General features: G+C 56.8%; 1 protein-coding gene across 2 annotated transcripts; it reads left to right on the forward strand.

Annotated features, from left to right (window-relative positions):
- Positions 1-1,014: 1,014 nt before the first annotated feature.
- Positions 1,015-22,272, forward strand: PLCB3 (phospholipase C beta 3). Of its 2 annotated transcripts, XM_036764012.1 has the most exons (32): positions 1,015-1,241; positions 3,713-3,790; positions 4,445-4,513; positions 4,693-4,833; positions 5,139-5,218; positions 5,417-5,470; positions 5,606-5,681; positions 5,815-5,915; positions 7,189-7,355; positions 7,827-7,973; positions 11,067-11,307; positions 11,407-11,491; positions 11,586-11,772; positions 12,238-12,321; positions 12,409-12,479; positions 12,613-12,709; positions 12,840-12,924; positions 14,391-14,515; positions 14,604-14,758; positions 14,841-15,002; positions 15,238-15,337; positions 15,566-15,670; positions 15,834-15,925; positions 17,643-17,790; positions 18,647-18,682; positions 18,857-19,037; positions 19,911-20,052; positions 20,290-20,366; positions 20,471-20,560; positions 21,010-21,067; positions 21,185-21,271; positions 21,403-22,272. In XM_036764012.1, the coding sequence occupies exons 1-32, from the start codon at positions 1,143-1,145 to the stop codon at positions 21,643-21,645; spliced, it is 3,663 nt and encodes a 1,220-aa protein (XP_036619907.1). In that variant the 5' UTR covers positions 1,015-1,142; the 3' UTR covers positions 21,646-22,272. The 2 variants fall into 2 exon arrangements, with proteins under 2 accessions (XP_036619907.1, XP_036619908.1); XM_036764013.1 differs by lacking the exon at positions 12,238-12,321.
- Positions 22,273-23,271: the final 999 nt, after the last annotated feature.

The following is a 23,271-nucleotide window of genomic DNA, read 5'->3' on the forward strand; positions in this document are numbered from 1 at the left end:
GGGATAACGATCACCGGGGCAGAAACGCCAGGGTTAGCTTGGGGAGGAAGCCTGAGGGTGGATGGGTCCAGGTGCTCCCGGTGAAGCGCTGGGCCACGCAATCTGAAGACTGGCTTGGAATCTTTCTTCAGCTTCTTGCTGTGTGACTTTGAGCAAGTGACCTCCCCCTCTGGTTCACAACCCAACGATTTACAAATTTAGAATGAAGAGCCGGGGAAACAGAGGGGTGGGGTACATGGGGCTGCTACAGCCTCAGACTATCTGGGCTCTCTCGGTAGCGCCCCAGGGCCTCTGTGGTTCTGTGGGGAGAAAGGGCCATTAGGCAGTTGAGTGCTTCCGACCATGGGAGGGAGGGAGGCTGAAGATGAAGGGTGGGGGGATGGCTGGCTGAGGGAGGTGGAGGGCTGGGGGATGGCTACCTGGGCGAGGGAAGAAAAAGCATAGGGAGATGACTGGCTGGGGGAGAGAGGAGCGGGGTGGCTGGGGAGCGGAGGGATAGAGCGGTGGGGGTGGGGGGATGGCTGGCTGGGGGAGAGAGGAGAGGGGTGGCTGGGGAGGGGAGGGATTGAGGGGTGAGGGGGATGTCTGGCTTGGGGAGAGAGGAGGAGGGGCGAGGATGGATGGCTGGGGGAGGAAAGAAAAGGTGGGGATGGCTGGCAAGGGGGGTGGAGAGTAGGAGGGGAGGGGAGGTAGGAATGGGGGCTGGAAGCCGGGCTTCCTGGCCAGAGCGAGCCAGCGCAGAGGCCAGCAGGGACCCTAGGAGCCTGGACCCCGGCCCCTGAAGCTCGGGCCGGGCTGTCCCAGCCTGACCGCCAGGGGGCGAGAACTCCTGCCCCAGCCCCAGTTCCAGCCCCGGATTCCTGGGTTCTGGGAAGGAGGCGGGGGCCGGAGCGGGCGGGAGGAGGGGCGTGGCCTCATCAGGCCCCTCCCCTCCTCGGCCTCGCCCCGCCCTGCCCGGGCCGCCCCAGGAGAAAGTCCCGGACTGCGCTGCCTCCTCCTTCTCCTCCTCCTCCTCCTACTCTGCTGCCCCCGCCGCTGAGCTCCGGCGCCGGGAGCCGGACCCGGACCGGGACCGTAGGGGTTCGAGCCCCCAGCCCGGTGCGGCTCGCCCTCCGCCCTGGCCCCCGGCCCCCAGGGGAGCCATGGCCGGCGCCCGGCCCGGGGTCCACGCGCTGCAGCTGGAGCCTCCGGCCGTGCCCGAGACCTTGCGACGGGGCAGCAAGTTCATCAAGTGGGACGAGGTGAGCGCGGGGCGGGGGGCCCGGGCCTCTGCACCCCGAGCCCCCTCCCGGGGCCCCCGGACGCCCCGTCTCCCCGGGGCCTCGCTGTGCCTTCCTCCCACGTCGACTCTCCCTCCCCGCCAGTCCCGGGAGCTGGGGGGCCGCCCGGCGCTGCTGTCCAGACAGTCCCCAGAGCCCCTGTTTTCCTCCCCACCATAAATCGAGGAAGGAGATTTGGCTTCTTTCCCCCCAAAACTTGTACCGGGGCAGTGTTCCAGGGACTTTGCACCTCCCATTAGCTAGAGAGGAGACTTTGAACCCCAATAAACCTCCCCAGCGTCTTTGTCCCCCCACCCCGGGCTCAGCCACTCTATAGGCGCTCCCGAAATCTCCCCCTCCAGCCCCTGCTCAGGACTCCCGGGGCTCTGCTCCGCGCGGCTCCCCTTGTCTCCCTGCGCCCCGCTGCTCCCCGCTAGCTCCTACCTCTCTCTGCGCCTTCCTCCTTTTCCTTCTCCCCATTCCAACCTTTTCTCATCAGCCTTTGGACCGCTGTTCCTCCGAGACCCTTTCTCTTCCCCCTGCCCGCTCCCACCCGCCCCTTGCCTCCCCGGGTCCCAAAGCCCCCCATCCTTGCCCCAGTTCCAGGCCCTCGGGTCTCCTCCCTAGCTGAGCTGGGCCGGAGGCCTGGCAGGATTCCCTTTTCCTTTCCGGCTGGGTGGGGCTGGGGGAGCTTGTTACAGCTTTGGGGTGGCCAGGAGAGCAGAGGGAGGGGGCCTGGGGGGGTGTGGCCAGAGGTAACAGGTGTGGTGGGGCTCTCCGCTCCTAGAGGAATCAGGTGCTGGGGAGGGGAACAGGAGAGGGTGCTCTGAGTCTGGGGGACACCCCTCCCCCCGGGAGGCCTCGGGCAGGAAAGTTAGAAAAAGTTTCTCCTTTTCCTTCTGGTGTGATAAACCCAAATAAGGAAGTGGAAACCAAGGAGAGCGCCTGGGGGGGAAGGGGGGCTGCTTGGGAAACTGGGGAATCTGAAGTGGGGGCTGTGGCAGCCAAGTGGGGACCAAGCCTGAGCGCTGAGTCGGTGAGGCTTGGGGCTATGGGCACGTGATATGGCTGCCCCCATCCGAAGGGACCCCTTGTCCTACAAACGCATACTTATCAAGGCTGACTTCTAGGACAGAAGGGTAAAGTTGAGGATTTCGGGGACCAGAGAGAAGGGACCCCGGAGGGGAGAAGGTTACCTTGTCACCCTCTTCCCTCCCCTCCCCCTCCCCCCCCCCCCCCCCCCCCCGCCAGGAGCAGAGCCCCCTCCCTTCCTCTCTCCAAGTCCTTGGGATTGGCCTCTGCTGTGCCGGCTGCTCCCTCTGGGGTCAGAGGTCGCTGTCACAGGACTGAGCGGTGGGTGGGTGGGAGGGCTGAGCTGGCTGCCTCTCGGTCTTGGACATCCCCCTCTGGGCTGGCACTTGGCAGGCTGGCCCTTCTCCCCCTCCCTCTGCTCCTTCCCCAAGGCTCCACCCTAGGGGTCTATCCAGTTTACTCTGAGCTGGAATATTGAGTAAATCTGCCCAGGGGCCAGGGTGGGGTGGAGCAGGTCCGGAGAAGAGGGATGGAGGGGGGGGGGGGGGGGCTGAGGTTTGGAGCTAGGAGATCCCAACCCCTTGGTGACCTCTTGCCCTGCTAAGCCCCACACCTAGTCTGGGGGTTCATGTTCCAACTTGTGGTTCCCCCTTAGGGTGTCAGATCCTTACTGGGAAGGGCCCATGGGCTGGGGAGGGGGGCAGCAGCCCTGAAGCCTTGTGGTCAGAGACCCTCTAGCCTAAATCGCTGGGACGGATTTTTGCAGAGGATTTGGTAGAAAAGGACTGTGTGTCTGTGTGTCTGTGTCTGTCTGTCTGTCTGTGTCTGTCCATGTGGGGCGGGGTGCGGTGGCTGAAGTGGAAAGGAGTGGAAGAGCTCTGGATTGAGTCAGGAAGCCCTGGAAATCCTGGCTGGAATGATTGCCAGCTTGGTAATCCTGGGAGCCTCTGTTTGCCCATTTGTGAAATGGGAACAGCATTAGCACCTGACCCACAGAGTTGTGAAGATTGGTTCAGACCCCAGCTGGCTGTGTGACTCTGGGCGAGGCCCTTAACCTCTGAGCCTTCTGTGTAAGCTGGCACTGCTGCCACTGCCCACCATTCTTAGCTGTGGGGAGCTCTCCGTGACCCCATTTGGGGTTTTCTTGGCAGAGATGCTGGAGTGCTTTGCCATTTCCTTCTCCAGCTCATTTTACATGTGAGGAAACTGAGGCAAGCAGGGTGAAGTGATTTGGCCAGGGTCACACAGCTAGGAAGCATCTGAGGCCAGATCTGAACTTGAGTCTTCCTGACTCCAGGCCCGGCTCTCTCTCTGCATCCCAGAAGGCCTGTCTTGCTGGCAGGCAGGTCCTGGCTCCCTGTCTGGTCCCCAGACTATCTCCCTTGGCCTGGCCCTTACTGGCTTCTTTCCTTGCTGTCCAGGAGGCTTCTAGTCGGAACCTGGTTACACTCCGAGTGGACCCCAATGGCTTCTTTCTGTACTGGACTGGACCCAACATGGTATGCATGAGCTTCTGAAGCCTGGCTCCCCAGGGCTCAGGCCCGGATGCTCTGTCCCCTCCTCCATGCTGCAGCCCCTTGATCCTTGCCCCCTGCCCCAAATTCCTGAAGCCCTCAGGGCGGAGGCCTCCTAAGCTGGCTGACCCTTCCCACGGCCTGGCTGGACAGGAAATAGCCTCCCAACCTTCCCCACCCCTGAAGAGGAAACGTCCAAGCCCTCTCCTCTCCTACCCAGAACAGCCCCTGAGTGCAGAGGTGTGGTTGGGGACCTGAGTCTACTGGGTTAATCTAGTAGGGTCCCCACAGCAGCAAACTTTGGGGGGCTCCCTGTTCCCCCTATCTCTTCCTGGTCTGCCCTGAACACCCCTTGCTTCTCTGTCTCATGGAGTCAGACACCACCTCTCCTCCCCCCCAGATCAGTCCTGGGAACCTCTCCAAATATTTTGTTTGTTTATTTGGGTCTATGTCACGTCCTTTCAACAGAACATAAGCATCTTGAGAGCAGGGGCTGGTCATGTTCTTTATCTCTGCATCCCTAGCCCCCAGCACGTAGTAGGCATTTCATAAGTGCTTGCTGAGTGGAAAGGCACCCCCCTCCTCCTTCCCCTCTGCCCTCATCCCACCCCCTACCCCCGATTTCGGGCTTTCCTCTAGGAAGTGGACACTCTGGACATCAGCTCCATCCGGGACACAAGGACAGGCCGCTACGCCAGGCTGCCCAAGGTGGGTCTCATCATCCCCTGGCACTTGCTGGATCCTGGCCAGTTTGACAGCCTATCAGTAGAACCTTGCAACCTGCTGAGCCCCAGTGCTGGCTCTGAGATGGGTCGAGGAGGGGGAGGAGGGAGTGGGGAGAAGGCTGTGTGCCCAGGGAGCTGGCACTCAGACTCTGACCCTTATAGGACCCCAAGATCCGGGAAATCCTGGGTTTCGGAGGTCCCGAGACAAGGCCAGAGGACAAGCTGGTGACCATAGTAGCCGGCCCTGACCCTGTTAACACTACTTTCCTCAACTTCATGGCTGTGCAAGAAGATGTTGCCAAGGTGGGGCGTGGTCCCAGGGAGGGACCTGGGAGGGGTGCTAGGGGTGGGGCAGCATGTCCAGTAGAAAGGGGCCTGGACCAGGAACCAGAGGGTTGGCTTCCAATCTGAGTCCTGCTCTGGACTACCTTTGGCTAAGGCATGCCAGCTTTCTGAGCCTCAGTGAGTCAGGATTAGATGACTTCAGATTTCCTCCAGTTTGGAATCTGAGATCCTATGAAAGCTTGGGGTGGGGGGTGTGTGTGGGGGAACCTCTTGGTGGGGGGCAGGCAGTGCCCCGCCTTCACCCCCTTCTCTACCCCCACCAGATCTGGGCAGATGAACTATTCAAGTTGGCCATGAATATCCTGGCCCAGAATGCATCCCGAAACACCTTCCTTCGAAAAGCGTGAGCTGGGGTGGGGGAGAGGGGGCTCCTGCTAGCTGGGTACAGGCCAGAATGTCCCAGGGAATGTGCAGGGGGAGGGAGAATGAGAGGCAAAGGGGGGGGTCCCCAGGGTGGGAGAAGGGAGAAAGGGTCATGGCAGGCCCTTGGCACCCAGCAGGGTGCCCGCCCCAAGGCTTTCGTTCTTCCGCCCTGTTCTAGGTACACCAAACTAAAGCTTCAGGTGAATCAGGACGGGCGCATCCCAGTCAAAAAGTGAGAACTGTTTTGGGGGGAGGGGGGAGGAATCTTCCCCCTGAACCCCCACCCCTCAGAGCCCTCCCCCTTGGCGAGCCCAGTGGCAACCCTTTTCCTGCCCCCCTTGTCTGACACCACACTCCTCACCCCCAGCATCCTTAAAATGTTCTCTGCTGACAAGAAACGCGTAGAGACGGCGCTGGAATCCTGTGGCCTCAATTTTAACAGGGTCCGTAAGGGGGGGTGTCAGGAGGGGGCTTGGGCAGGGGTGGGGAGGGGGCCCTAGGTCATCTCCTCGGAGCAGCCTCCTGACCCCCCTGGGGCTTCCCTGCTCACTCCTCCTCCCTCCCCCCTCCCTGCAGAGCGAGTCAATCCGGCCAGACGAGTTTTCCCTGGAGATCTTTGAGCGATTCCTCAATAAACTATGTCTCCGGCCTGACATAGACAAGATCCTGCTGGAGATGTGAGAAGGGAGGCAGGGTGGGGGAGGGGGGCTGCTGGGGCCTCCGGACTGTCTGTGTGACCTTGGGCAAGTCATTCCCACTTGAGGCTCAGTTTCCTTATAGGTAACACGAACAGGTCTTCAGCTTCAGAGCTATTATGTAATTGCCTTTTCCACACACTGAGATTCTTGAAAACAGGGAATGGGCAGGATCCAAATATTTAAGTAACTGACTCTCCATGACTCCCTTTGGGGTTTTCTCAGTAGATATACTGGCAGGTTTGGCATTTCCTTCTCCAGCTCATTTGACAAATAAGGAAACTGAGGCAAACAGGGCTAAGTGAGTTGCCCAGGGTCATACAGCCAGTGAGATTCTGAGGCTGGATTCGAACTGAGGTCTTCCTGATTCCCTCTGGCTCTATCCACTGTACCACCCAGCTGCCCCAAGTGACTGTTTAGCTTGTAGCCCATTGTCCTAGGCTGGAGATGAGATAAAAAATACAGACAGGGTCTCTGCCTTCCAGGAGATCATGGCCTAGTTTTGCGGTAGAGAGAATTTCTTTCTTTCTTTCTTTCTTTTTTCCTGGCACATCTGAGGTTTAATCAGCCTCACACTCAGCATAGTCTGAGAGCACTGCCTGGGGCAGAAGGGTTAAGAGACTTGCCCAAGGTCTCATAGACAGTGTGTGTTGGGCAGCACTCGAACTCAGGTCCTCCTGGCTCCAAGCCCAGTCTTCTGTCCACAGCTCTACAATGCTTCCTAAGGCACTCCAGTACATAAGAGCGGACGCCCTTGTTTCTATTGACAAAGGGTGTTCTTGAGGTAGGGCGTTAGAGATAGAAAATCCCCATTTTATAGATAAGACACTGAGGCCAGAGGTGGGCAGCTTGGCCATGGCTGCCCAGCGCACGGTGGATAGAGGGCCCTCAAGCCTTTTTTTTTTGCACCCTGGCCCCTTTGGGCAGTCTGGCAAAATTTAGGGACCCCTTCTCAGTATGCATGAAAATGACTGCATGGGGTTACCAAGGGAACCAGTTATACTGAAGTGGGAGTGAAAAACACAAGTTCAGGGACCCCAGGCCGAGAACCCCTGCTCCAGACTCCAGGCCGGCCTGCCAGCTCAGGGGCGCTACCAGGTTAGTGTGAGAGGAACAGAAGATGTGAGAGGTGCTGGTTAAATTACACCGGACCTTGAGGAGGAGGAGGAGGGACAGCAGGGGCCCTTCTTCTTCAACACTCTGGACCCAAATGGGGCCTCACCTGCCCCAACTGTCTCTCTCTGCCCCCTTCAAGTGGTGCTAAGGGAAAGCCGTACCTGACCTTAGAGCAGCTCCTGGAATTTGTCAACCAGAAGCAGCGAGACCCCCGGCTAAATGAGGTCCTGTACCCGCCGCTTCGCCCAGCCCAGGCCCGCCTGCTTATCGAGAAGTACGAGCCTAATCAGCAGTTCTTGGAGCGAGGTGAGGCCCCGGGCCCTGGGCTTGTGGGGCAATGGTGGACGCACGTGGCCTCTATGGTTGCTCCAGGTCCTGGCCCGGGCCTCCTCTGGGACCTGGTTTACTTCTCTGTGAAATAAGGGGCCTGGACTAGGTGGTCTCCATGGCCCTTTCCAGTTCTAACATTCTTAGATCAGCATTCCTAGCATTGAAATTGTATGTTCTAAAGCCTTTTACATCTCTTGATACCCCTGTTTTAAGGCCCCTCCCAGTCCTGACCTTCCCTGTTCTGAGACCTCTCCCAGTCCTGACATTCCCTGGCATTCCTGGCTCTGTTCAGTATGGTGGGAAGAGCCATGGATTCAGAGCCAGGAGCCCCAAATCCCAGTTGTTTCTGTGTGTGACTATGGAGTCATGTGCCCACTGCCCTAGTGGGGCATAAGGAGGGGCCTTCAGGGCTGCAGCCTGACCCCTTCTCCTCTGGCCTCCCCCCAGACCAAATGTCCATGGAAGGCTTCAGCCGCTACCTGGGTGGGGAGGAGAACAGCATCCTGCCACCAGAGACCCTGGACCTGAGCAACGACATGACCCAGCCCCTCAGCTCCTACTTCATCAATTCCTCCCACAATACCTACCTCACAGGTAACTCCTAGGGTGGCCTCCCCAGCACTGACCTTCTGGACCCCAGACTGAGGGTCCCTTAGCTGCCTCATGTGTAAAATGAGAACAGCACCTTCTGTGTTCACCAGCGTGATGGGGAGGAGTGCTCTGTGGGAATGGGAGCAGTTTGTGCTTTCACCAGCGTGGTCACTGTTTATGAACTTGGCCTCCTCTGTTGTAAGAGGCAGAACCTTTCCCAAAGCCAGGAGGACCTGGGCTCAGGTCCTGTCCCCAACACTTGTGGCAGTGTGAGCCTGGGCACCTGTGCCACTTAGCCTCTTGGTGGCTAGGAAGCTCTGCAGGACGGAGTTCTTAACCTGCGTGCCCGATCGGAGGGGCTCCTGAATTTGTCTCTGATATTTTGACTGATGGGTTTTAATGTGATTAGTTTTCTTTGTAATTCTATGTTTTTAACAAGATGATTCTGAGCAGGGGTCCCTAAGCTTCACCAGACTGTCCAGGGGGGTCCAGGATACGAAGAATTCTCACTTGAAGGGCAGAGAAGGATCCAGGCTACATGGGTAGAAGGACTTTCCTCCCCTGGATTTTCATTATACTGGGGAAATCACCAGTCTAGGCCTTCTCTCCATTCCAAATGTGAAATGTTTGTCCATTGACTCCTGGAAGGACTGACCCCTGTCTGCACTAACATTCTCACTGTGAACATTGTCCCCAGACGTAAGGGTGACTCCTCTGAGCTTCCTATGGGGACAGGCATGACTGGCTTCCCAGGGTCCCCAAAGGTGACAAGAAAGAGCCTCATGTGGGATGCTGTGGCATCTTGTCTGGCAGCATAAAGGGTGGACGTCAGCCAGAAGAGCAGAGAGAACAAAACTGTAGCATGTGAACAGGCCAACCTCGGTGTTAGAGCATGGGGAGGCAGAGAAATTCTATAGATGAGGCAAAATCCTCCAAACCAAGACCATCTGGACTAATGCTGGGTCACTCACTTGCAGGGATGGAAAACAGGGATCAGGTTGAGGCATCCACAGGGCTGCAGACTGCCCCAGAAGCCTTCTATCCATGGAGCATGATTACTTTTTCTTTTTTATTACGGTCTTCCATCAATCAATTAATATGTGTTTATTGAGCACCTACTAAGGGCAAGGCACCCTGCTAAGCGCTTTACAAATATTATCTTATTTGGTCTTCAAATACTCGATCTCTTTACCAAGCAAAGAGACGACAGACAAAGGCAAATGCCAGTTTAGAACAAAGCTGGTTTGTAAGAGTGTGAGCACCATGACCTCTTAAAAGACCCAAAAACCGTGGATGCGAGAAATTGGGTCTGAGAATACTTGACACAAGACCCAACGAAGCCCTGTCATTTCAGGAGTGTGGCTTGAACCCGGCAGAAGGAGAACAAATAGGTGGGAAATGGAACAGATTTGCCCAGGCTTCTGTCAGCCATCGTCATAATCAGAATAACAGAAGCACCATATTTGGACCCTCACACTCACTTCTGGATGGATTAAGTAAAGACATAGTCATGACTTTCAAAAGGCAGTATGCACATGAGCATCTGAACCAGACCATAGAGGAGAAATCTGTTCTCTAGACAACACGGTCTTGAAACCATTAAGAGATCATTTTACAAGATATTTCATGGCAGGCCCGATGCCAAAGTGTGGGGCGTGGGGGAACGAAAAGGAGTACTCCAAAAGGCCAGTGATGGACGTCAACAAAGGCCGACCCATCCCCCGCTATCTCATCTCTGTGATAATGTTCTGTACATGTGCAGAGGGTGTCCTTGAGGAAAGTATGAGAAAGGCACAGTCGGGCTCTCCCGGATGCTTTTCTGCAGCAGATGCCATCTTTGTAGTCCTGCAGTTGAAGGCACGGAGCAGAGGATACAAGACCCAGCTTTGTTCATTGATTATGAAAAGGCGTTTGGCTTTAGTGGAGCGAAACCCAGGCTCTGAGGCCTTCCTTCCACAGGAAGTCTCATGCACATGGTAAGATCTTGCAGGATTCCTCGGTAGAGCCAACCTGGGTTTGCAGTCTGGGCCTCTGGTTGTTAATGCCAAGGGAGGCATTCTCCAAAGGGACCGGTCACTCCCATGGAAGCCGAAGGCCGAGATGCTTTTAATTGGAAACACCGTCGTGCTGACATGAATGAGCCCTGGAGAGCGTTTCGAGGCGTCTTCACTGAGATCTAGGATCCTATCAAAAGATGTTGACCCAACAGTCCATGGCAAGAACCAAGTGGATGAGAAAGGTCTATTGTCCAGACTGTGTCACGGAAGGGGTTGGCTGGACCGCTGAGCTATCTGGGACAGGCTCTGCAGAGGGACCATGAACAGGAGAGGCCCAGAATTGAAGAGGAGGAATAGAGAAGGCCGGGTTGCTCTAAGCAGCTAGGGGGCACAGTGGTTTGAGTGCCAGACATGGAGTCAGGAAGACCAGAGTTTGAATCCTGCCTCAGGCACTTAATTAGTTTTGTGATTCTAAGTAGGATTTAAATTTCTCTCAGCCTCATGTTCCCCATCTGTAAAGTGGGGACTTACCTTACAGGGGTGTTGAGGATTAAGTGAGAGAGCATGGACCACATAAAGGTTAGCTGTCTGGGAAACTGAAAGGTACTTTCAACCATCCCAAGATGCTCTCTGGCAAAAACAATGATCTATTTAACACAAACGTTCTGCCGGCCTTGCATGGTTGTAAATATTAGAACGCCGCTGTCTCTGAAGAACCAGTTTTGGTGATCCGAGGGGTAATGGAGAAGGGCATGGTGGGTGCCAATAAGGTTCCATTGATAACATGAACAAGCGTTGGCGGAAGGGCTTGAGATGCCAAAATGTTTGGGCAGAAGAGGAAGTGGGCTGGTCATGTGAGAGCCAGGGGTGGTACTTGCCTTGGGCCCCACAGAAGGTCTCCAGCCCATTGCATGGGGGCAATGGGGACGTGGTTCACACACGGAAGAATGAGATGAACGGGGATTCCTGTATCCATGAGATCCCGGGTGCTAACATGCTCACCCAACTGGGTGGGATGGACTTGAGCAGGAAGGCCCTGGGGTGGACGGACTCCGGGAGCATCGAGGCTCCCTGTGCTGACCCCGGACCTTTCCTGCAGCGGGGCAGCTGGCAGGGACCTCATCGGTGGAGATGTACCGGCAGGCACTCCTTTGGGGTTGTCGATGTGTGGAGCTGGATGTGTGGAAGGGCCGGCCGCCGGAGGAGGAGCCCTTCATCACACATGGCTTCACCATGACCACGGAGATACCACTGCGTGATGTGTTGGAGGCGATCGCAGAGACGGCCTTCAAGACCTCGCCCTTCCCTGTCATCCTCTCCTTTGAGAACCACGTAGACTCGTGAGTTTCCTCGGCGCTGACTTGCGACCTTTGTGCGGGGGTCCGGGCACTTGCTGGCATTTGTCCCTTGACTCCTGCCCTCTGTTTCACTTTGGCCAGGGCGAAGCAGCAGGCCAAGATGGCTGAGTATTGCCGCACCATCTTTGGGGATGCCCTGCTCATAGACCCGCTGGATAAGTACCCTGTAGGGGCTGCTCTGGGATCAGGAGACGTGGGGAGGCAAGCAGGGCAGGGGGTTCTTCTTTGCCTCTCACCAGCCCTGTGCCCTCCTCTCCCAGCTGGCCCCGGGAGTCCCTCTGCCCAGCCCTCAGGATCTGATGGGCAGAATCCTTGTGAAGAATAAAAAGCGACACCATCCATCCCTGAACCCTTCAGAAGGCTCGGTGCGCAAGAGGCCCTTGGAGCAGAGTAACTCGGCCCTGAGCGAGAGTTCCGTGGCCACTGAGCCTCCTTCCCCACAGCTTGGTAGGACCCCTGACCTATGACCCTCCCAGTCTTTGGTCACTGCAGCCCTTTCTCCCTCCCTGTGCATGTCCCCTGACCTATGACCCCCCCCCCCCCAGTCCTTGGTCACTAAAGTTCTTTCTCACCTTAACCTCTGACCCCCCTCAGTACCCCAAGTCCCCAGGGTTTTTCTGCTCTTCCCACAACTGGGTATGATCCTCTCCCCCAGCCTCCACCCCATCCTTAGTCCCAGATGGATATGGGTTCTGGCCACTATCTGCCTTCCCTCTCTGACCTCTAACTTCATCCTCTCCTACTCTCTCTGGGCAAGGGTTCATTGGCCCCTGGGGCTCGCTCTTAGTCTGGCCCTGAGAGTCTCCATGCTGGGGTCAGGCCTCAGCCCTCCACTGGTGCTGGGCCACACTTGGTGAGCAGATGTGGTGTGAGCTGGAGGCTTCTGTCTCTGCCCTTCCCCCACCCCCCCAGGCTCCCCCAGCTCTGAGGGCTGCTCGACCCTGAGCAATGGAGAGGACCACTTGGGCTGCAATCCTGAGCCCCGAAAATCCATTGGTGAGAGGAGGGGTAGGTGAGAGGGAAGGGGCCGCAAGGTGGTGGGGGTGGAGGGGAAGGGGCTCCAATCCTTGTTCCTCCCCGCAGATCGGGAGGCAGAAAGTGAAGAGGAGGAGGAGGAAGAGCAGGCCGACTCCAAGAAGACCTCAACAGACGAGGTCAAGCTCAGGAGGTGGGAGGGTGAGGGGAGGGACGGAGATGCGCCCGGGGCGGAGGAAGAGGGGAGACCGTGGGGTCCCAAGATGGAAGTCAGGGCCATCCATGTGACCCTTTGGTTTGGGGGCGTCACAGGGCACGGCCAGCAGCGAGGTGAATGCCACCGAGGAGATGTCCACTCTCGTTAATTACGTCGAGCCCGTCAAATTCAAGTCCTTCGAAGTGGCTCGGAGTGAGTGGGGTGGGGCTGGGGCGGGGCCGGGAAGACCCCAGCCTGGGCAGCGGGCATGGGGGCTCGAGGAAGGGATACTGGCCCTTGCCCCCACCCCGCAACTCCAACGGGGCTGCCTCCCACCCCACAGAGCGGAACAAGTGCTATGAGATGTCGTCCTTTGTGGAGACCAAGGCCCTGGAGCAGCTCACCAAGAGCCCCATGGAGTTTGTGGAGTATCCACCCGCAAGAGAGGAGGGGGTGCTGGGGAGTGAGGAAGCTAGGAACCTAGAACAGCAGTTGGGAGGGTCTTAGAATGTGGAATGGCAGAGCGGGGTGAGGCCTTAGAACATGGAATGGTAGAGCTGGGAGGGGTCTTAGAACATGGAATGGCAGAGCTAGGAGGGGTCTTAGAACAGATAATGTCAGGGCTAGGAGAGCCCTTAGAACATGGAATGGCAGAGCTGGGAGGGGTCTTAGAACGTGGAATGGCAGAGCGGGGTGAGGCCTTAGAACATGGAATGGCAGAGCGGGGTGAGGCCTTAGAACATGGAATGGTAGAGCTGGGAGGGGTCTTAGAACATGGAATGGCAGAGCTAGGAGGGGTCTTAGAACAGATAATGTCAGGGCTAGGAGAGCCCTTAGAACATGGAATGGCAGAGCTGGGAGGGGTCTTAGAACGTGGAATGGCAGAGCGGGGTGAGGCCTTAGAACATGGAATGGCAGAGTGGGGTGAGGCCTTAGAACATGGAATGGTAGAGCTGGGAGGGGTCTTAGAACATGGAATGGCAGAGCTAGGAGGGGTCTTAGAACAGATAATGTCAGGGCTAGGAGAGCCCTTAGAACATGGAATGGCAGAGCTGGGAGGGGTCTTAGAACGTGGAATGGCAGAGCGGGGTGAGGCCTTAGAACATGGAATGGCAGAGTGGGGTGAGGCCTTAGAACATGGAATGGTAGAGCTGGGAGGGGTCTTAGAACGTGGAATGGCAGAGCGGGGTGAGGCCTTAGAACATGGAATGGCAGAGTGGGGTGAGGCCTTAGAACATGGAATGGTAGAGCTGGGAGGGGTCTTAGAACATGGAATGGCAGAGCTAGGAGGGGTCTTAGAACAGATAATGTCAGGGCTAGGAGAGCCCTTAGAACATGGAATGGCAGAGCTGGGAGGGGTCTTAGAACGTGGAATGGCAGAGCGGGGTGAGGCCTTAGAACATGGAATGGCAGAGCTGGGAGGGGTCTTAGAACAGATAATGTCAGGACTGGGAGAGGCCTTAGAACATGGAATGGCAGAGTGGGGTGAGGCCTTAGAATATGGAATGGCAGAGCTGGGAGGGATCTTAGAACATGGAATGGCAGAGTGGGGTGAGGCCTTAGAACATGGACTGGCAGAGCTAGGAGGGGTCTTAGAACATGGAATGGCAGAGGGGGTGAGCCCTTAGAACATGGAATGGCAGAGCGGGGTGAGGCCTTAGAACATGGACTGGCAGAGCTGGGTGAGGCCTCAGAATACAAAATGTCAGAGCTGGAGGCCTGGGTGGGAGGAAACCACTGAGATTGTTTGACCAGATCCTCTTGTGATGTGGTCCAGAATGTGACCTCATTGGCACTGAGACATTCTGGGGCGGGCAGGACTCCTTCAGCATGGGTCCCAGGGGAGGGCTTGAAGTGCCTTCTGGAGAGTGTGGCCCGTGACTGCCTCCATCAGATACAACAAGCAGCAGCTCAGTCGTATCTACCCCAAGGGCACCCGTGTGGACTCGTCCAACTACATGCCTCAGCTGTTCTGGAATGCGGGCTGCCAGCTCGTCGCCCTCAATTTCCAGACCCTTGGTAAGGCAGCCTGGAGGCTCTGCTGAGGCCCCGCCGTCTGGCCAGGCCTCATGCTGATGGCCGGCCACGTGCCCTCTGCCTTCCCCAGACCTCCCCATGCAGCTGAATGCCGGCGTGTTTGAGTACAATGGGCGCAGCGGCTACCTGCTCAAGCCGGAGTTCATGCGGCGTCAAGACAAGTCCTTTGACCCGTTCACAGAAGGCATCGTGGACGGCATCGTAGCCAACGCTCTCCGGGTCAAGGTCAGCCATCTGCCAGGGGCAGGGGCAGCCCAGGGCCCGGAGGCCAGACGGTGCCGTCATCCCCTTCCCCCGCCTCTTCCAGGTGATCTCGGGCCAGTTTCTGTCGGACAGGAAGGTTGGCATCTATGTGGAGGTGGATCTTTTTGGCCTTCCTGCGGATACCCGGCGCAAATATCGCACACGGGCCTCCCAGGGCAACTCCTTTAATCCAGTGTGGGACGAAGAACCCTTTGACTTCCCCAAGGTGGGTGCTCCCGGGCCAGGCCAGCGGGCCAACCCGGGGCCCAGGCCTGTACCAGGTGCTCTGGGGACAAGGCGAGAGTGCTTCCAGGCTAATTTCAGAAATGAAATGGACACACAAGAAAGCAGCTGGTTAAACCACCTTCCCCCAGGCTAGGCTACTCTGGGAGGGCTCAGGGGGCAGAGAGGTCAGTTACTGGTGCCCCCCATTTACCCACTAAACTCTCTCCCTACCATAGGTGGTGCTGCCCACTCTGGCCTCCCTCCGTATTGCGGCCTTTGAGGAAGGGGGCAAGTTTGTGGGGCATCGGATCCTGCCAGTCTCTGCCATCCGCTCAGGTGAGGCCTGCCAGACTGGCCCTTCCCTTCCTTCCTTTCTTCCCCCGCCCCTGAGTGTGGGGGGGTCAGTTCTGAGGGCAAGGGTAGGACAGGGGTCCTAAGGAATCAAGCCAGCAGGGACGCTGGAGGGTACAGGGGTGTGGGGTGGGTGGTACCCACCTCCCTTTCCTCAATGGTCTCCATCTTCACCTTGGGCTCTCCCCCTTCCTGACCCCTCACCCCACACAGGGTACCATTACATCTGCCTGAGGAATGAGGCCAACCAGCCCCTGTGTCTGCCTGCCTTGCTCATCTACACGGAGGCTTCTGACTACATCCCCGATGATCACCAGGGTGAGGGCCCAGGAGGGGAGGGGTGAGAGCAGCTGGGAAGGAGGCCAGTGAGGATAAGGCTGGTTCTAAGAGAATGTTCCATGACTTGGGACAGAAGGGGGAAGGTGGAGAAGCTGGCTTTGTTTGTGAATCTCTGTTGGTTCTCCCCTTTCCCCTCCCCAAGACTATGCCGAGGCTTTGTTCAACCCCATCAAGCATGTCAGCCTCATGGACCAGAGGTCAAAGCAGTTGGCAGCACTGATTGGCGAGAGTGAGGTGAGCAGAGCCGTCTTGGTGCACCAGGGGCTGGGGGGAAGTGGTGAGCTTAGCTCTGGGCTCCCACTCCCTCCTGTTCTAAAAGTCTTCTCTGCGATGAGTCTGTGTTCCAAGTCCCTCCCAGTCCTGACAGTCACTTTTGTCCTGTGGAGGAGGGTGCTTAGGGGATGGTATCCACCATTAGTGCCCGTGGGCGGGGTCCATTGCCCAAAGAGCAAACATTTGCCAGGTGCTTGAGAGATAATCAGGCCTGTATTACTTCTTATCTCCTCAGAGCTGCTATCTTGCTTCCCAAGCTGGACTGTGCCACTCCTCCACACACCTCCCCCCACTTAGAGAGGTGGGGGAAGGGAATTACATCCAGCCAATCAATTTAACAAATATTTCATTTTAAAAATAAGCTTTATCGAAGCCTTTCATTTATACATCACAAACATTTCTAGCTCCTGCTCCCCCTCAAATTCTCCTTTTCAACAAAGAACAGTTAAGCAAAGACACCAAGTGTGTATGCAGCATTCCGCCCTAGTAGTCCCCCACCTCTCTGCTGAGAGATCTGTGCTCTGATCTCTGAAAATGTTATTGGTTCATTGATAATGGTTGGGTTTTGTTTGCTTTTACCAGGCCTGTGATAACATTGGGGTAATACAGATCAACAAAGCAAATCTGCTTAGGGAGATGCCTGGGTCCCTGCAGGCCTGAGCAGTTTTCCCAGGGCTATAGCCATGTGTTAAAGGGAAGCCTTGAACCCGGGTCCAAGTGTACCCCGGATTTTTTAATTGTTTAGAATTTAGTTTCTCAACAAATATTGACTGGTCTTATACTGAGGCTAAAAAGAAATGACAGTGTTCCCTGCCCTCAAGGGGCTTCCATTCTACTTGGGGCGGGGTGGAGAGGGACAAGGGCCTTGAAGGACAATTCAGGGACTGATGGGCATGAAGTGAAGGGAGTGAAGAGGTATGGGCAAAACTAAACAGCTACATCCAAGACTGAACATATTTGGGAGCAGCTAGGTGGCACAGTGGATAGAGCCTTGGCCCTGGAGTCAGAAGACCTGAGTTCAAGCATGGTCCCAGACACTACTAACTGTGTAATCCTGGGCAAGGCACATCCTTCTCTCCTCCTCTCCTGTCTCCCCCTATAAACATGCCCTAGTAGAACTCGCTTATAACACCGGAACAGTTACAAAAAAGCAAATCAACACCTTGGCTGTTCTGAAGATATATGCCTCATTCTGCACCCATAGTCCACCACCTCTCTTGCCAAAAGGCATCATGCTTCCTTCTCTGCCTCCGGCCCTCCACGGATGGGAGGCAGGTACCTCTTCTTGTGTCTCCTCCAGTTCTGAGCTTGGTCCTTCTAATGCCAAGACACCCCATCTCCTTTTTATTCTGCTCTTTGTGTTCCCACCGCTGTGGTCATCGTGCGGATGGTCCCTCGCTTCGTTCTTCATGGGCCCCTGTGAGGACCCTGCTGGCCTCCAGGTTCTTTGTCTTTCTTCTGACGCGATGACACTCGATAAGTAACTATGTGCCAGGCACTGTGCTAAATTAAACACTGAAGGGAGGAGACCAAACAGTGCCTGCCCTCAGGGAGCTAACCAAACTAAGGCACGAACCTGCGTGAATACCGCCACAGACTCAAGTCCCCCATCTGTAAACGCTTGAACGGGAAAGATGCACCCTGGGCTTGTAAGAAGATGAATTCCTCCTCCCTGTAGGCTGCTCCTGAGACCCCAGAGGAACTGCCGTCTCGACAGCTGGGCCCCCAGCTGTCTACAGGCTCCATCCAGAGCTCCTTGGACTCTGGAGCCTCTCGGCCTCCCGGCACCTGTACCTCACCCACCAGCCCTTCCGTAAGCAGACCAGGTATGGGACGATGGGGAGACCTCTGGGTCTGCAGGGCCTGGGGGAGGGGGACGGCAGCATCAAGGTGGGGGGAAGAGGTGGTAGGACCTGGGGAGAGGGGGAGAAGGTAGCAGGACCTGGGGGAGGGGGAGGACAGGATTGGGATAGGGGAGGAGGTGGTAGGACCTGGGAGGAGGGGGAGAAGGTAGCAGGACCTGGGGGAGGGGGAGGGCAGGATTGGGATGGGGGAGGAGGTGGTAGGACCTGGGGGGTGGGGGAGGTGGCTTTCCCTTGGTCCTGGGCACCAGCTGCTTAGTGTAGGGGAGACATTGTGGGGCTTGAGGTCCAGCCAGTTAGTGGTTGATCGTGTGGCCTGGGTTCAAATGCCACCTTAGTGGGGCAGCTAGGTGGCACAGTGAGCAGAGCACCAGCCCTGGAATCAGGAGGACCTGAGTTCAAATCCGGCGTCAGACACTTGACACATTCACTAGTTGTGTGACCTTGGGCAGGTCACTTAACCCCAATTGCCCTGACTTCCCCCCTCCAAAAAAGAACCCCAAAAGCAAAAACAAACAAAACAAAAAACAAAACAAATGCCACCTTAGACATTAGCTGTGTGACTCTGGGGAAGTCCCCTGCCCTCTCTGTGCTCAGTGTCTTCATCTCTACAATGCAGGGGTCCCTTCTAGCTCTAAGCTGGATACCCTGTGACCCTTTCTCTGCCTACTTAACTAAACAGCCTGTTGCATTTGGAGTCCTCCCAGCTCTGGCTCCCCGCCCCGTCTCAGTTTCCCCATCTGTAAAGTGGAGGTTGGGGTCCCTTGCCCAGCTCCCAGTTCTCCCAGTATCAAAAATCACTGCCTTCTCTTCTCCCCAGGTCAATGTGATGAGCTCATCGCCAGCATCCTGGGAGGTAAGGAAGAGGGGAAACCATGGGGAGGGCCAGTGTGGGTCCAGGTGATCTCTTCCTCTCCTCTGACATCACCGATCAGCCCACCTGGTCTGCTGGTCTGTGAGCCCTGGGGAGGGGAGCCTAGAACCCTGCGGCTCCAGCTCTGACGTCCTCCTTCCCGGCCCTGGGTTCCAGAGGTATCCGTGACCCCCCTAGCGGAGCTTCGGGCCCACAAGTCCCTGGGGAAGCTTCGAAGCCGGCAGGAGCGCGACCTGCGAGAACTGCAGAAGAAGCACCAGCGAAAGGCGGCGGCGCACACGCGGCGGCTCCTCAGCCACCTGGCCCAGCATCAGGGGGAAGTGGAGAAGAGGCGCAAGTGAGTGCCTTGGTGCAGATGCAGGGGACCTTGACCCGAGGCCAAAAAGGTCTTTGTACAGGTGGGGAGACTGAGGCCCAGAGAGGAAAGGGCTCATCCAAGGTCACACATCTAGTAAGGAATAGCAGAGGGGCCTGCCTCCTTCCTGGAGTCCCAGTGTTCAGAATGAAGGAGGGGACGGTCCTGCTGTCCTGTGTCCTGAGCAGGCCACATCCACAGCTTGGTATTTGGTGGTGGGAGGGCATGGGCAAGGGTCTGGGGTCTCTGTCATAGGAGGATCTGGGGAAGAACTGGGGACATATTTTCTGGTAGAGAAAGGGCTTGGGGGTGTGTGTAGGGGGGCGGGGGGAGAGGGAGGGAGGGAGGAACAAAGGAGACAGATGGAGCAGGAGAAGGAGAGTGCTGATGTGAAGTATTAGAAAAGGGCCAACAGGTAAGTCATTACTGCTGTTCCCCCTTCCGAGGCAGAACCAGGAGGCTTGGGAGGAAAACCTTTCTGATGGTTGGGGCCGCCCATGCGTGGATGGGGCTGTCTCGGGAGGTAGCAGAGGCCAGACAACCACTTGTTGAGACTCTAGAAAGGGATCCTGTTCAGTTTAGGTTGGACCGGCTGAGAGCCGCTCCAGCTCTGAGATTCTGGGACAGCTCCCTCGGTGAGTGGTGGAGGTCAAGGGCATCCGATATTGGATACTCCCCCCGTGGAGGGCCAGAGAGGTAGGAAGGGTGTCCCAATTTTGTCAGGCCTGGCAGAGAACATGGGCACAGTAGATGGAAACGTGAGCAGGGCTGGGCTGTGGGTCGAAGGGGCCAGGCAGCAGCCTGTCGGGACACCAGATCCTCCTGCTGGGGTAGTCAGGGCGTCTCTGTCAACAGGAGCGGGGGGCTGGACGAGGAAGAGGAGGAGGAGATGAGGAAGTACCGAGAGTTACAGAAGAAACAGCTTCAGAGTCTGTTGGATCTGAGGGAGGCTCAGGCTCATGTGGAAGCTGAACGTCGTCAGGAACACCTGAAACAGGTGAAGGGGGAGAGAAAACCCCTGAGAGACAGGTGAAAGGGGCAGGTGGGGAGAGAAAACACCTGAGAAAGGAGGAGGGGAGACACCTGAGACAGACATGGGACGCCTCCAAAGCAGCTGGAGGGCAGCCCCTGAGAGGCGGAGGGGAGCACGGTTTGGAGGCAGGTGAGGGGCACCAGCTGAAGGCCTTGCTCAGAGTCAGTCTTGTCTCTCTCCCTTTGACTTTGCGGTGGACAGGCCCAGCATCGCCTTCGGGAAGTAGTCCAGGAAGCACACACGGCTCAGTTGAAAAAGCTGAAGGAGACCAGTGAGAAGTGAGTAGGGGGCGCCAGGAGGGTGCAGCACACAGGCTCCCCCTTTGCTCCTGGCTCTGTGGCCTGACGACCCCCCTGTGCCCCTCCCTGCTCCGCCAAACAAGGGAGAAGAAGGAGCTGCAGAAGATCCTGGACCGGAAGAGACATAATAGCATTTCTGAGGCCAAGACTCGGGAGAAGCACAAGAAGGAGGCGTAAGTGGGCGGGGCGGGGCGGGGCTTTGTTCTGTTGTTCAGTCTGGTTGGACTCTGTTTTCTTGGCGGAGATCCTGGAATGCTTCGCCATTTCCTTCTCCAGATCATTTTACAGGTGAGGAAACTGAGGCCAACAGGGTGAAGTGACTTATCCAGGGTCGCACACCTAGCAGAGGTCTCAGGCTGGGTTTGGACTCCAAGCCCGGGGCTCCTTTTACTCACTGAGCCACCCAGCTGCCGGGTGATCCTGTGACATCACCACCCTCTCCTGGGCCTCAGTTTCCCTATCTCTAAAATGAGTGGATCGGGTTAGAGGACCCCAACGTTCCTTCTAGTTCCCAGAAATGCCTGCTGTGATTGGTTATGTTGTCAGAGGTGGGCGGAGGGGACTCAGCAGGGAGGAAGGAGGCTGAACAACTCCCCCCCCCCCATCTCCGTTCCCTCCACAGAGAACTGACAGAGATTAACCGGAGACACATCACAGAGTCGGTCAACTCCATCCGGAGGGTGAGGCTCAGACCCCCTGCCAAGCCCCGGGGAGTGGGAGTCCCGCTGCTGGTGCCCAGCCCCCTTCCCCACTGTGGGTTGCCCTGCTAGACGTCCTGACTCCTGCTCACCCCATAGCTGGAAGAGGCCCAGAAGCAGCGCCAGGAGAGGGTGATGGCTGGACAGCAGCAGGTTCAAGAACAGCTGGAAGAGGAAGAGCCGAAGGTGAAGGGAGGGGGGCCAGGGAGGGGAGGGCTGGCTTGGGGGTGGCGCTGGGGAGGGGAGGGCCGGCTGGGTTGGGGTGGGGATGTGGGGGGGGGCAGTGCCCAGGCCCTGATGGTACATGTCCCCTGCAGGCAGCATCCCAGCTGGCCCAGGAGTGCCAGGCCCAGCGGGCACGGCTACCGCAGGAGATCCGGCAGAGCTTGTGCGGGGAGCTACACGTGGATGAGGATGACCTGGCTGTCCACGATGGCTCCAGTGTGGGCACTGGCCACGGGCACACACTGGGCAGGGCTAGCAATGGGCATGCGCTGGGGGGCACCAGCAATGGGCATGCCCCAGGGAGCGAGAGGCAGGAAGAGAACACTCAGCTCTGAAGCCAGTGTGGGCAGGGGCCAGGACAGAAAGGGAAGACACTAAACTTGTTTTTAAAACTTTTTATTTTTTTTTAAATTTTTTATTTTTTTAAATTCAGGAGGGCAAGAAGTTCCCACTAACCCTCCTCCTTCACTTTCTCCAGTCCCATCTGGCGTGTGTGTGTGTGTGTGTGTGTGTGTGTGTGTGTGTGTGTGTGTGTGTACACACATACGTACTTATGAATTCCTGTGTTCCCTTTTAGTCCCTGACCCCCTCCCTTAGAGCTGAAAATTGGGGCAGACCCTCTCCTGCCCAGGGCCAAGGATCAAGGAGAGAAGGGATTAAAATGGGGCCTGCCCCCTCCCCCTTCACAGGATGTCCACAGTCCAGAGGCAGGAATGTCCCTCCCCCCCAGGTCCCAGGGTGGAGGGGCTGGGGTAGGGCCGAGGGTTGGAATTGTCCCCCTCCCCACACACTGTGTTCTCCAGGCCCCTGAGGCCTTTGTGTTTTGGGGACTAGGAGGGTAGGGCTGGGTTGGGGGGCACTTGTCCTCCCCATCTTTGGGGATCAGAAGCATCAATTTCTGTCTCTTACCTTCCACTTGTTTTGGGGTTTTATGTCAATAAAAGTGAATTCCAAGGCCTGTACCACCTGTGCCTGTGATTTTGGGGATTGGGTGAGGGTGGGGATCTGGCTGATCTCAGGAGTCAGATAGTGGCAGCATCCAGGCCGGGTCATTCCCAGTCTGGGTTTCAATTTCCTCACCTCCAGAATAAGGGGTTGGATGGATGAGACAGTTCTGAGGTTCCCCCTAGTCCTGCACCCCAAGATGTCCCCTCACAAGAGATCCAGCCTTAGCCTCCATTACTGTTCACTCTAGAAGCCCTCTTTGTCCCTGGGCACAGTTGGAATGCCCTTCCCATCCTGCATGCCACACAATCCAATTCAACCTTCAAAGCCTGGCCATCCCAGGCACAGGACCTAGCTGCATTGCTATGAAGAAGTCCTAGGGTGGGTGGAGGTCCCCCAGGCACAGGACCTTGTCTTCTAGCTGGTATCTGTGCAGACCAGATCTTGGAAGATGGTATGCTGTGTGTCCCCTTGTCTCTGGAGGGCATAGAGCAGTGCTGCTTAATTATTCAATGCCCCTTATTCAAGGCTTTCCTGGAGGGACTGGAGCAGCCCTTTAGGGAATGATGGCTCACCCAAATCTCTGAGGCTCATCCTTAGGGAGTGTTGTCCAACAAACATCCTCCACCCAGATTCCACCCTCCTCCTCCCAAATCAATCAATGAACCAGTGCCTGGGAATTAGGGCTGGTGCTAAGTGCTGGGTATTCAAAGAAGGGTCCACCCCTCAAGGAACTCACAGTCTAATGGAGCAGACCAGAAAACTGTATGAACAAGCTATAGACAGGAAAGATAGCAAATAATTAACAGGGAAAGCCCTGGGATTAAGGATTGGGGAAGGCTTCTCTGTAGAAGGTGGGATTTTAGTTGACACTTAAAGGAAGGGAGGGAAGTCAGTGGTCTGCAGAGGAGGGAGAGCCCTCTAGGCATGAAGGACAGGCAGAGAGAATGCCCAGATAGAGGGTCCTGTTCATGCAATAGCCAGGAGGCCTGTGTTACTGACGAGCAATGTTGGGG

The sequence above is a fragment of the Trichosurus vulpecula genome, chromosome 6 (genome assembly GCF_011100635.1).
Source record: "Trichosurus vulpecula isolate mTriVul1 chromosome 6, mTriVul1.pri, whole genome shotgun sequence".
NCBI classification, from domain to species: Eukaryota; Metazoa; Chordata; class Mammalia; order Diprotodontia; family Phalangeridae; genus Trichosurus; species Trichosurus vulpecula.